The 12,372-nt window shown below is 42.7% G+C and overlaps 1 protein-coding gene across 1 annotated transcript; it reads left to right on the plus strand.

Moving 5' to 3' along the window:
• The first annotated feature begins 6,763 nt into the window (after positions 1 to 6,763).
• Positions 6,764 to 9,442, plus strand: LOC135493548 (uncharacterized). Its single transcript, XM_064780949.1, has one exon. The coding sequence runs from the start codon at positions 6,764 to 6,766 to the stop codon at positions 9,440 to 9,442; it is 2,679 nt and encodes an 892-aa protein (XP_064637019.1).
• The last annotated feature ends 2,930 nt before the right edge of the window (positions 9,443 to 12,372 follow it).

Consider the following 12,372-nt stretch of genomic DNA (forward strand, 5'->3'; position numbering starts at 1 on the left):
TTAATAATCTAAATCCGTCATCCTGACACCATTGATAATCTGATTCCCACACCCTGACACCATGCTGATCTGACTCCCACTCCCTCACACCATTTATAATCTGATTCCAACAACCTGACACCATGCCTGATCTGATTCCCACTCCCTGAGCATTCATGTACTGATTCCTGCTCCCTAACAGCATTCATAATCTAGTTTCCACTCCCTGACACCATTCATAATCTGATTCCTTTTCATTCATACATTGTAGATGTCGTAGCAGAGGTCACTGATGATAAATCACTACCAAAACAAGAGCAATAACCTGAGAAAACTAATCGCGAAACTGGTAAAGTTAGCAGATAAACTGTACAATCTCCGTGACAAGTAGGTTGGACAGATGATCGAGTAGTGGAATATTTTGAATGGGCAAAGAAGGTGATTGACAGAGTCTGTGGAACGAATAAAGCATTGGAGGACACTTTAGATGCCACGTTGGCAGCACGTGGAATTTCAGTAGTCCTAGATTAATTCTAACCGGTTAGGTGCGTAAACATTTAACATCATAGCTAGCCAGGTGTCCTTGCTGAGCAAGGACAGTTATTCACATTGGGAAAAAAAACGATTCAAATGCAAAAATTGTGCGAAATCATTTTCAAAGAATAGACATCTATTGACTCATGAACGTATTCACACAGGAGAAAAACCATTCCAATGCAAATATTGTGAGAAAGTGTTTTCATGGAAGGTGACTTTATTGACTCATGAACATATTCACACAGGAGAAAAACCATTCCAATGCAAATATTGTGAGAAATTATTTTCACGTATGGAGACTCTTTTAACACATGAAAGTATTCACACAGGAGGAGAATTATACAGATGTGTTCAGTGCGAGAAATCATTTGTAGCCAAGCAAGTACTTGTAAGACAAATTCGCATTCACACAGGAGAAAAAGCATTCCAGTGCAAATATTGTGAGAAGTAATTTCACGTAGGTTTTGTCTTTTAACTCATGAACGTATTCACACAGGAGAAAAGCCATTTAGATGCAAATGTTGCGAGAAATCATTTTCGCGTATTGGGACTCTTTTAACTCATTTAAGTATTCAAACAGGAAAAGAATTATTCAGATGTGTACAGTGTGAGAAATAATTTGTAACCAAGCAAGTGCTTGTAAGACATGTAGGGAAAATCTATTGACTCATGAACGTATTCACACTGGAGAAAAACCATTCTAGTGCATATATTGTGAGAAATCATTTTCACGTATGGGACATCTATTGACTCATGAACGCATTCACACAGGAGAAAAACCATTCCGATGCAAATACTGTGAGAAAGTGTTTTCATGGAAGGTGTCTTTTTTGACTCAATTCCAGTGCAAAAACTGTGAGAAATCATTTTCACGTAGGGATGGTCTTTTAACTCATGAACATATTCACGCAGGAGAAAAGCCATTCAGATGTAAATATTGTGAGAAATCGTTTTCAGATAAGGCAAGTCTATTGACTCGTGAACATTTTCACACAGGAGAAAAACCATTCCAGTGCAAACATTGTGAGGAATCATTTTCAGGTATGGAGACTCTTTTAAGTCATGAAAGTATTCACACAGGAGAAGAATTATTCAGATGTGTACAGTGTGAGAAATCATTTGTATCAAAGGCAGTACTTGTAAGACATATTCGCATTCACACAGGAGAAAAACCATTCCAGTGCAAATACTGTGAAAAATTATTTTCATGTGGGGGAAACCTATTGACTCATGAACGTATTCACAAAGGAGAAAAACCATTCCAGTGCAAATATTGTGAGAAATCATTTTCACTTCGGGGACATCTATTGAGTCATGAACGCATTCACACAGGAGAAAAGCCATTCCAGTGCAAATATTGTGTGAAATCATTTTCACATAAGGGAAATCTATTGACTCATGAACGCATTCACACAGGAGAAAAGCCATTCCAGTGCAAATATTGTGAGAAATCATTTTCACGGCAGGGAAATGTATTGACTCATGAACGCATTCACACAGGAGAAAAGCCATTCCGATGTAAATATTGTGAGAAATCGTTTTCAGAGAAGGCAAGTCTATTGACTCATGAATGTCTTCACACAGGAAAAAAATTATTCAGTTGTGTACAGTGTGAGAAATCATTTGTAACCAAGCAAGGGCTTAAAAGACATATTCGCATTCACACAGGAGAAAAACCATTCCAGTGCAAATACTGTGAAAAATTATTTTCATGTAGGGGAAATCTATTGACTCATGAACGCATTCACACAGGAAAAAAATTATTCAGTTGTGTACAGTGTGAGAAATCATTTGTAACCAAGCAAGATCTTAAAAGACATATTCGCATTCACACAGGAGAAAAACCATTCCAGTGCAAATACTGTGAAAAATTATTTTCATGTAGGGGAAATCTATTGACTCATGAACGCATTCACACAGGAAAAAAACCATTCCAATGCAAATACTGTGAGAAAGTGTTTTTAAGGAAGTTTAGTTTATTGACTCATGAACGTATTCACATAAGAGGAAAGCCATTCAGATGTAAATATTGTGAGAAATCGTTTTCAGAGAAGGCAAGTCTATTGACTCGTGAATGTAGTCACGCAGGAGAAGAGCCATTCAGGTGTGTACAATGTGATAAAAAATTTGTCTCAAAGTTGGCTCTTGTCGGACCTAGTCGTGCTCATGCAGGTGACAAACCATTCCAACTTTGCTTCAACTGTAAATATTTTCATAAATCCTTCGAGAGCGATTCTGACTCAAAAAAACATGAGGGCAGCTACAATGATACTGATCGCAAATCTTTGAATGTGTCTATTGAAAGTCTTGGCAAGGACAAACGGGTCAAGTCAAAAAGTGGCAAAGCTATGAAAAGGTCTTGCCCATGTTCTCGTCCTGAGCAAACTGTTGTTGAAAGTGAACCTGTAGCAGAACTAACCAGTCATTTAGATAGCAATAATTCTCTAAATGTACAAAACCCAAAAGCTGCATATTTTGCGTCGAATGAATGTTTGATCAGCAGTGAGGCTGTGAGTAAGGTAGCGATGTTGCCTGCTGTAGTTGGGTGTTCTGACATGTTTATCAAGGACGCAGCTGCAAAAATGACTGCTATCAATGGAAATGAAACTGTTGATCTGGGTACTGCCAAAACTGAGGAATGTCAGGTTTTGCGGCTGGCTGTGAAACGAGATTCGATTGATCATCATTCTAATCAGCTGGGAAATGTTAAAATTGAACTCATTGACATGTTTGCTGCCGACCAGTCTGATGGAAGAGTTGAACCAGCTCACACATCTGCTACAGGGCAGTCCAGAGCTGAACTAGACATTCGTGCTGTTCATGTTAAAGGGGAGAGAAATGTCAAAAATGGGGCCGTTAACCTGCCACCTACACAGTTTGACTTTTTTATAGGAGGACTATGTCAATCTGATATGTCACCTATAGAACAGACCAATGTTAAAAGCGAACCAACTGACATGTCTCCTATAGAACAGATCAATATCAAAAGTGAGCCATGTGACATGTCTCTTCTAGAACAAGGTTATGTCTTACAGGTAGTTGGATCATGTGACATGTATCCTACAGATCAGGCTAATGTCAAAAGTGAGCCAGGTGATATGTCTCTGTTAGAACAGGCCAAGGTGTTAAGTGAGCCAGATAACTTGTCTCCTATTAAGCAGGTTGATATCAAAACCGAACTATGTGACATTTCTCCTGTAAAGTTGGCCAATTGCAAAAGTGAAATATGTGACACATCTCCTATAGATCAGGTCAATGTAAAAAATGAAGCTTGTGACATATCTCCTTTAGAGCAGGCGAGTGTGAAAAGTGAGTCATACGATGACATGTCTCAAGCAGGGCATGTTACGGTAGAGCAGGAAAACTCGAGTGGTGCACAGGTTGATATGTCCAAGATTGATGAATACATTGCGGTGTTTGATCGCTGGGCAGAAATGTTGTGTGAAAATACAGGTTAGGTGAAGACAGTAAAGACAATAATAGGGCCGTTTAGACGTACAGACGACAACCCGAATATGGTTTAAATTTTTCTCGTCTAAATGCAAAAATCAGGATCAGTGTGGTCCCATCCGGAATTGAAAAAAACATCGATCGAGGTACTTTTAATCTAGATGCATCCGGATCAAAAGTGTTGTCTGAACCCAAATGGAAACCGAATCCGAGACAAGACCACTAATGAATATTCATAGGTTGGAGGGTCGAGGCCTATCAATTAGACGAGTGCATGTTTTTTACTCTCAAGTACATATTTGGAGAGGTATTGAAAAAATATTTGCTGTGGCAAGTCTACAGATATAAAGAAATTATTTGATGAAAAAATTAATTTCGAATTTTGCTAATTGGGTAATAGGAGGCGTGTTTTGAGTTTTTTCTACCAGTTGGCTGAAAACAGTGGAAATATCAAAGTCTGTCTAATTTGTCGATTATAAAAAAATTTCCGTGGTCAATCACCAATTTCCATCGCACCAGTTACTCGCAAGACTAACCCGTATATCATATCCGAATTTCAGTTTCACTACTTGACGCATTCTTTGATGCGTCGCGGTCAAACATTGACAATTTAACTGCTAAAAGGCTTAAAAAATCAATTGTGGTCTTGTCTCATCCGGATTCATTTTACCTGGGTGCATGTGCACTAACGTTTTTTTACACCTCCACAAGCAACAGGTATTGGAGAGTTCCACATCTACGGAAATATATACGTTCAGATGAGACCGGGTTGCGCTGATTGTCTAATTGCAGGCATTTTTTGAGACGTGAGCGTGGTTTGATCCGATCGCATCCGGTTCCGATATGAATCTTTTTTTTTTCTCCTGCCCTGGCCCTTATATAACTGTTGTATTCGCTTGTTATAGTCAGTGGTGATTCAAAAAGGCGACTGGTCTTAGTCTTTTATATGGGATGTTTGGTTGCCTCTTCTATGATCGTGTTTTAGCATGTTCGTTTATGGAAACAGATCATGAGATTAATACATTGTGTAAGCGCTTGAGTGAATACAATAAAATACAATAACATTTTTAAATAGCCTGGATTGGGTTGGATTTCCATACAACTTTCAAGGAACTTCGTTGATCTATAAACTATCAAGACATCCAAGTCACATACCTTGACTCCCTCCGAAGGGCACTCTAACCTGCCTGCTCAAAGGACACCCGGTATTGCAGCAAGTGTTTTGATCCTGAGCCCCTCCATAGGACACCTAGTAAGAGGCTAGATCCTGACCCCTTCGAAGGGCACTGAAGAAGGCAGCAAGAGGTTTGCCTCTCCCACGACCCATTCCACCATGACTGAGTTCTCGTGACCCCCAACGAAGGACAATCCTTAAGCCAGCCCTCCTGATCCCTCCAAAGACCACTTTGTAAGGCAGCAAGTGGCTTTGCCATTGACCACTTTCAAAGCACAATCTGTGAGGCAGCTATACACTTGTCCTTGACCCGCCAAAGGGTACTCTGCAACTAGGCAGCCAGTGGCTTTCTCCTGACCCCTCCAAAGAACACTCCAGAAGGCAGCCAGTACGTGGCTTGCTCCTTACCCCTCCAAAGACCACCTTGTGAGGCAGCCAGTGTCTTGCTGCAGCCCTTGGAGCGACTTGAATATTCACTTCCACCGCCCGGCCACTGCGTCGGCATCGAAGGCTCTAAAGTTATAACGTTTTAACTACATCGGCTTTATTGATGTGTGAATACCAAACCTTGGACAACTTTTATGCAATTCGGTGGTGTTGGGAAACGTTCGGGCAATCTCCGGTTACCCTTTGGGGATGTCGGCATCACTGGCACCGGCACCAGAATGATTTCATTCGGGAGTGATCAGAAACGTTCGGACAATCTCCGATTCCCTTTGGGGATGACGGCATGAAGCAACGTCAGCATCACCGGCACCGGCACCAGAATGATTTCATTCGGTAGTTATCGAAAACGTTCAGGCAATGTCCGATTCTTCATTTATGATGGATGAGAGCATATAAGAGCGTCGGCGGCACCGGCATATTTGAAATAATTCCAAACTTTCCAAACGTTCGGGCGATCTCCGATTTCTCGTTTTGGTGGAAAACAATTACAACTCTATATTGTAAGATAAAATTCGGAACATTCATCACTTGAAATTCCTTCATAGCTGGATTGTTTAATAGTTTAAATTTCCCGCGTCCCAAGATGACGTGGCGGTGTCGCGCTGTGAGATGTGTAGCTTGCGCTTTTCCGATTTGCTAAGGAAACGCCCATTGGACGACGGGTGTGTTTGGAAAGAAATCAATGATAAAACAATGTTAAACATATAATATGGGCAGACTGGTAAGTTAAGGAATATAGAAGAATGTATAGAAACTGGTAATAGTTGTTAAATGAGTAGGCATTGTGTTATAGCAGAAATATTTGTCTTCAATGTGGGCTGTTTCTCCGGCACGTGGGTTTTGCTGAGAAACATAGGCAATGCACTGCTGTCGTCTATTGTTCGGAAGTTGAACTACAACACAGTTTCATTCATGTATAGTGATAATTCATATACTAGTAAGCCTCATAATTTGGTTCTAGTTTATTGCATAAGATGTATATTCCAAATTGTAAACAACTGTTTGTAATTGTTTCTTTTCAGAATTCAAATAACAAAACCAAACTACGTTGTGGAATTACGAATAAACGTTTGAGTTATAGAAAAAGTCAAATCCTGAGTCCATGTGATTTCGTCTATTCTATAAGCACACCTGGTCGCTCCACAATTTGAATTCAATTGGAAGGAAAACGTAACAATGGCAGCTGCTGAAGCTAAGAAGGAAAGAGGGATCGCCAAAGGTGGTAAAACTAGAGCCGATAAGACACTATACGGGTTGATTGGAAGAAAACGACCTCTTGTAGTAGTTGAAGCAGCATATCAGAAAGCCTTGGAGGCCTATCAGGAACTAGTTGGAAGACATAAAGCTTACCTGCGTACTCTTGATGCAGTGGATATTGAAACGGAAGATGCGTGGTTGGAAGCACATTCAGATAAGTGTGACCAATGGGGATACGACGTAAATGACTATGCCGCCACGTTTATTACCCCGGCTGTTTCACCCCCTGTAGCTGTTCCACCTCCCGCGCCAATACCAGGGACTGCTCGCAAACTTGACTTTAAGGTGGACAGAGTGGATAAACCTGCCTTCAGCGGGAAAGTTCTTGATTACTTTCAATTCCGGAAGGATTTTAAGTTCGTGTATACTAAGTCTGCTGAAGAAGAAGCTTTGTACTGTCTTAGAAAAGCTGTATCGGATGAAGTGCGAAAGTGGTTAGTTGCAGTGGACTCCTTATCTGAAGCATGGACCGTCCTAGACCAACAATACGGGGACCCACGAATAATCTCGGATGCAGTGTTAAACACTCTGGCGAAAGACAAGCCGGTACCAGAAGAGGACAGCACAAAGTTTGCGAATTTCTACCACGAAATAAGGAATGCCAAAAACATCCTGGGAGAAATGCATCGAGCGAACGATTTAGACAATTCGACGACCCTGGCTACAATCATATCCAAGTTGTGCTACAGTGACAAACTCAAATGGGCACGATTCCAACTAGAAAAAACTGTTGATCCCAATGTTGATAATTTTTTGCAATTTATGAACATAGAAATGAAAATCAAGCGTATAGCTGGTGCAGAGATTCGTAGTGGGGCTGTGGGTAACCACAGCAGTAGTCAAAAGTCCGGAAAGGTTTGCGCGGAAACAGCGAAATTGCGCAATGAGGCCGCAACCTCACACCCTACGGTGTCATTTGCTAAACCTAGAGCCTCTCCGTCTATGGCCGCGTTCGCATCCAATAGGGAATCGCCTAAATCATGTTGGTTTTGCGCTGGTCAGCATTGTCCGCAAGAATGTGACAAATTTCATCAGTTGAGCTTACCACAGCGTTTGGCAGAAGTCAGGAAAAACAAATGTTGCTATTTCTGTTTAAATAAGCATTATAGTCCTTGCAGGCAGAGAAAGAAGTGCACTCAGCTAACCGGAAGTAACCCGTGCAAATACAGTCATCATGTTCTACTCCATGGAGCCCCCTTCGACAGTCCTACTCCAAATGCCACTCCAACTGCTAGTATGACAGGGATTGAAGGTGCCCTGACCAACTCCACTTCAGCAGAAGATAAGAGTCTTCTTCCGGTAATCCAGGCTGACATTCTCAATATGGGTAATGGTCTCAAGAAGTCCTATGGGTGTATTTTCTTGGACAGTGGAGCTTCCCTTTCCTTGATCAAAGAAGCCACAGCAAAACAATTCGAACTTCCAGGAGAAAACGTGACCGTGACAATTGGGAAAATTGGTGCATCTGAAGAGGAGTTTAGAACAAAGCTCTACACTCTACATGTACGACAGGTAGGAGGTTGTCAGAGTTATCGTGTGAAAGCAATAGGCATCCCAGAAATTTGTGGTGAGATTGCGGAAGTGAAAGTCTCAGAAATAACACGACATTTTGATGTTGAGCCAAATAGATTGCACAGGGGGTCAGGCTACCCTGATCTTTTGATTGGATTGGACTTTGTCAAATTTCATGTGGGTGAAACTACGGTCAACGGTGAAATAGCCCTGAGAGAAACTCCACTGGGCCCAGTCGTCTTTGGTGTCGCTGAAGCGATATCAACAAATAAGAAGACTGGTGTGTACTGCATGCAGGAAGTTAGGCGCATCCCTGAAGTTAACCTTGAAGTATTTTGGACCACCGAAGAGATGGGCATCGCTGTAAATGCTTGCTGCATGGGAACCAGACCTGACAAACCGCGAATGACCCCAGATGAAAGGGCCGAAGATGAGATGATCCCAAAATCTGCAATCAAGGTCGGTGAGCGATGGATGATTCCAATACCATGGAAATGGGATCCACATGAGCTTCCTGATAACTACACCCAAGCCCTGGCAAGATTACAGTCCACCGAAAAGAAGTTGAGACAGAACGATGATTATGCGCAGATGTATCAGGGACAGATTGATGACCTCGTTGCACGAGGGTGTGCTAGGAAACTTACCACTGAGGAGATCGAAACCTACCATGGTCCGGTATATTACCTGAGTCATCATGCTGTCCTTAGGCCGGAAAAGGAATCCACACCTTGTCGTGTCGTCTTTAACAGCGCAGCAAATTTCCGTGGTCACTGTCTGAATGAGTACCAGTGTAAAGGACCCAACCTGCTGAACAGCCTCCTGGGAGTGATCATGAGATTCCGCGAAAGACCCATTGCGATATATGGGGACATCTCCAAGATGTACCACTCAATTCTTATATCACCAACTGTTGATGCCAATACTCATAGGTTCTTATGGCGTAACTTGGAAAACCGCCCCCCGGATACTTACAAAAAACTTGTACTCACCTCTGGGGATAATGTTCACCGGCAGTTGCAAACACCGCCCTCAACCTCACCGCTGAGGAAGCCGCTGCCCATTACCCTGAAGCTGCTGAAATGATACTCAACTCCAGATACATGGATGACATCGCTGATAGCTTGGATGATGATGCTGAGGCAGAGCAGCGGAAAGATGAAGCTGACCAAATCTTGGAAACTGGCCATTTCCGGATCAAAAGGTGGACATCAAATGCCAGCTGCCTAGAAACAGACCCGATGACAGGAGAAAAATGCAATCTTCTTTCAGCTAATGACAAAGTCTTAGGCATCTGTTGGGATCGTGCATCTGACACACTTCATATCGCTTGCAAGAATGTCAACTTGAAGGTAAAATTAAGCCAAATAGGAGAATCGTTACCGCCGATCATGACAAAACGTATGTCATTGGCTATGTCTCACCTTTTTTGATCACTGCCAAGATTGGACTACAAAAGCTCTGGCGTCAAAACTATGGTTGGGATGATGACATTTCCAGTGAGGAAAAGGAACTTTGGCATCAATGGTTCATGCAGCTTGACAAACTCAAAGAAGTTCAGTTTGATCGATGTTTAACTCCAACAGGGAAAAGGGGGCTGCCAATGTTAGTCATAAGTTGTGACGCGAGCGAACAAGCATTTGGGGCTGTGGCTCATATCAGATGGAAGTTGGACACAGGAAAGTTCGATACACGCTTTGTGATGGCAAAATCCAAAGTAGCACCACTGAAATGTCTTGGTATTCCTAAATTAGGGATCCGACTTCTTGCGGCGCCCGGAGGAGGAGTGGCCAGAGGACAAAGGTGAAACTGTCAAAACTGAGGAAAAGGATGCCGAGCGTATAGGAAGATACAGATTGTGTCTGTCGCAACCATGGAAGTTCAGCACAGCGAAGACTACATTAGACGGTTCTCGAAACTACGGCTAGCGATAACAGTGACAGCCATGAGAGACAGATTTGTGCACAATCTGAAGGCAGCACTAGGGAACCAGCCAAGAATCACTGGAGACATCACATTGGAGGAAAAGAAAAAGGCTGAAAGGACGCTGATCTTAGAAGCACAAATGGGATTGGCAACGCTAATGGAAAAGGGCCAGCTGAGAAAACTAAATCCGACAAAGGACGAAAACGGGATTATTGTCGTGAAGGGACGAAAGGGACATCTGATGTCATACGATACCCACAGCCCCCCCAATCCTGCCGGCAGGGGCGTGGCTATCAACGTTGGTGGTAAGGCATGTTCATCAGAGATGTGGCCATCCAGGGATCGCAGCATGTGCAGCCAAATTGAGACGGCAATATTGGATCCTGGGAGTAGCTCGTCTTGCAAAGATTGTGAAAAGAAGATGTATTTTGCCGAGAATCGGAGGGAAAGACCCGAGGTACAGGTGATGGCTGATCTCCCTCTCTGTCGTCTACAGCCACACACTCCGCCATTCCACAACACGTCTGTGGATCTATTTGGACCGATGAATGTTCGAATAAGTCGCAACAAGACAGCCAAGGTCTATGGTGTGTTGTTCACGTGCCTTATGGTTAGAGGGGTCTACATCGACATCGCGACGGATTACTCAACAGAAAGTTTCTTGATGGTACTCAGAAGATTCTTCACAGTACGTGGATACCCACACACACTCTGGAATGATCGGGGCAGTCAGCTGGTTGGAGCAGATGCAGAGTTGCGACGCGCAGTTGAAGGTTGGGACCAAGAGGAGTTGAAAAAGTTTTGCCAGGACAGGCAAATGAAGTGGCAGTTCTTCACACCAACAGCGGCACATCAAAATGGTTGCGCAGAAAGTATGATCAAGACAACGAAACTGGCGATAAAACGAGCAATCGGAGACCAATGTCTAGCTTCTATGGAACTACAAACAGTGTTGTTTGAGGTCACTGATCTGGTCAACTCGAGGCCCTCTGCATGGTAGAAGCACCAACGATCCGGATGATGGTCCATACCTGTCTCCTAACGACTTGTTACTTGGTCGTGCTAGCACCACTATTCCACAGGGTCCATTCCGCGAAACAAAAAACCCGCGCCACAGGTTTGAGTTCTGTCAGAAATTGGTCGAAAGATGGTGGGTTCGTTGGTATCAGGATGTCTTTCCAAATCTGGTGCCTCGGCGTAAGTGGCACCAATCGCAACGCGACATCTCAGTTGGAGATTACGTTTTGGTCAAGGATCCGAATCCAATACGCGGTCAGTGGAACAAGGGGGTCATACTGGAGGTGTTCCCTGGAAAGGACGGAAAGATTCGCAATGTTCGCGTCAAAACCGCGCAGGGTAGATATGAGCGTCCAATTACAAGAATTGTGGTCATCTATCCAGTTGAGGGTTATCAAGACTAAATGTAAATTGCTGTTATTGAGCGCAACCAAGTCAGTTAATCTGATAAAACGTTGTAACTGGTAGTATGAATGTATGGACAAGTAATTCGCTATTGTAAGCAGGACATTTTTAATCAAAGGTCTTTAATTAGATTACGCTTTCTTAGACGCTTAGACTATAGGAATCTAGGACTCTGTCAGCGGCGGGGAGGGTGGATTGTTTAATAGTCAAAATTTCCCGCGTCCCAAGATGACGTCAGCGGTGTCGCGCTGTGAAATGTGTAACTTGCGCTTTTCCGATTTGCTAAGGAAACGCCCATTGGACGACGGGTGTGTTTGGAAAGAAATCAATGATAAAACAATGTTAAACATATAATATGGGCAGACTGGTAAGTTAAGGAATATAGAAGAATGTATAGAAACTGGTAATAGTTGTTAAATGAGTAGGCATTGTGTTATAGCAGAAATATTTGTCTTCAATGTGGGCTGTTTCTCCCGCACGTGGGTTTTGCTGAGAAACATAGGTAATGCACTGCTGCCGTCTATTGTTCGGAAGCTGAACTACAACACAGTTTCATTCATGTAGGCCTATAGTGATAATTAATATACTAGTAAGCCTCATAATTGGGTTCTAGTTTATTGCATAAGATGTATATTCGAAATTGTAAACAACTGTTTGTAATTGTGTCT

This window comes from Lineus longissimus, chromosome 9 (assembly GCF_910592395.1).
Source record: "Lineus longissimus chromosome 9, tnLinLong1.2, whole genome shotgun sequence".
NCBI lineage: Eukaryota > Metazoa > Nemertea > Pilidiophora > Heteronemertea > Lineidae > Lineus > Lineus longissimus.

What these genes read in the sequence shown, in the direction of transcription:
- LOC135493548 (XM_064780949.1), top strand. Translation starts at nt 6,764, where the DNA reads ATGGCAGCTGCTGAAGCTAAGAAGGAAAGAGGGATCGCCAAAGGTGGT.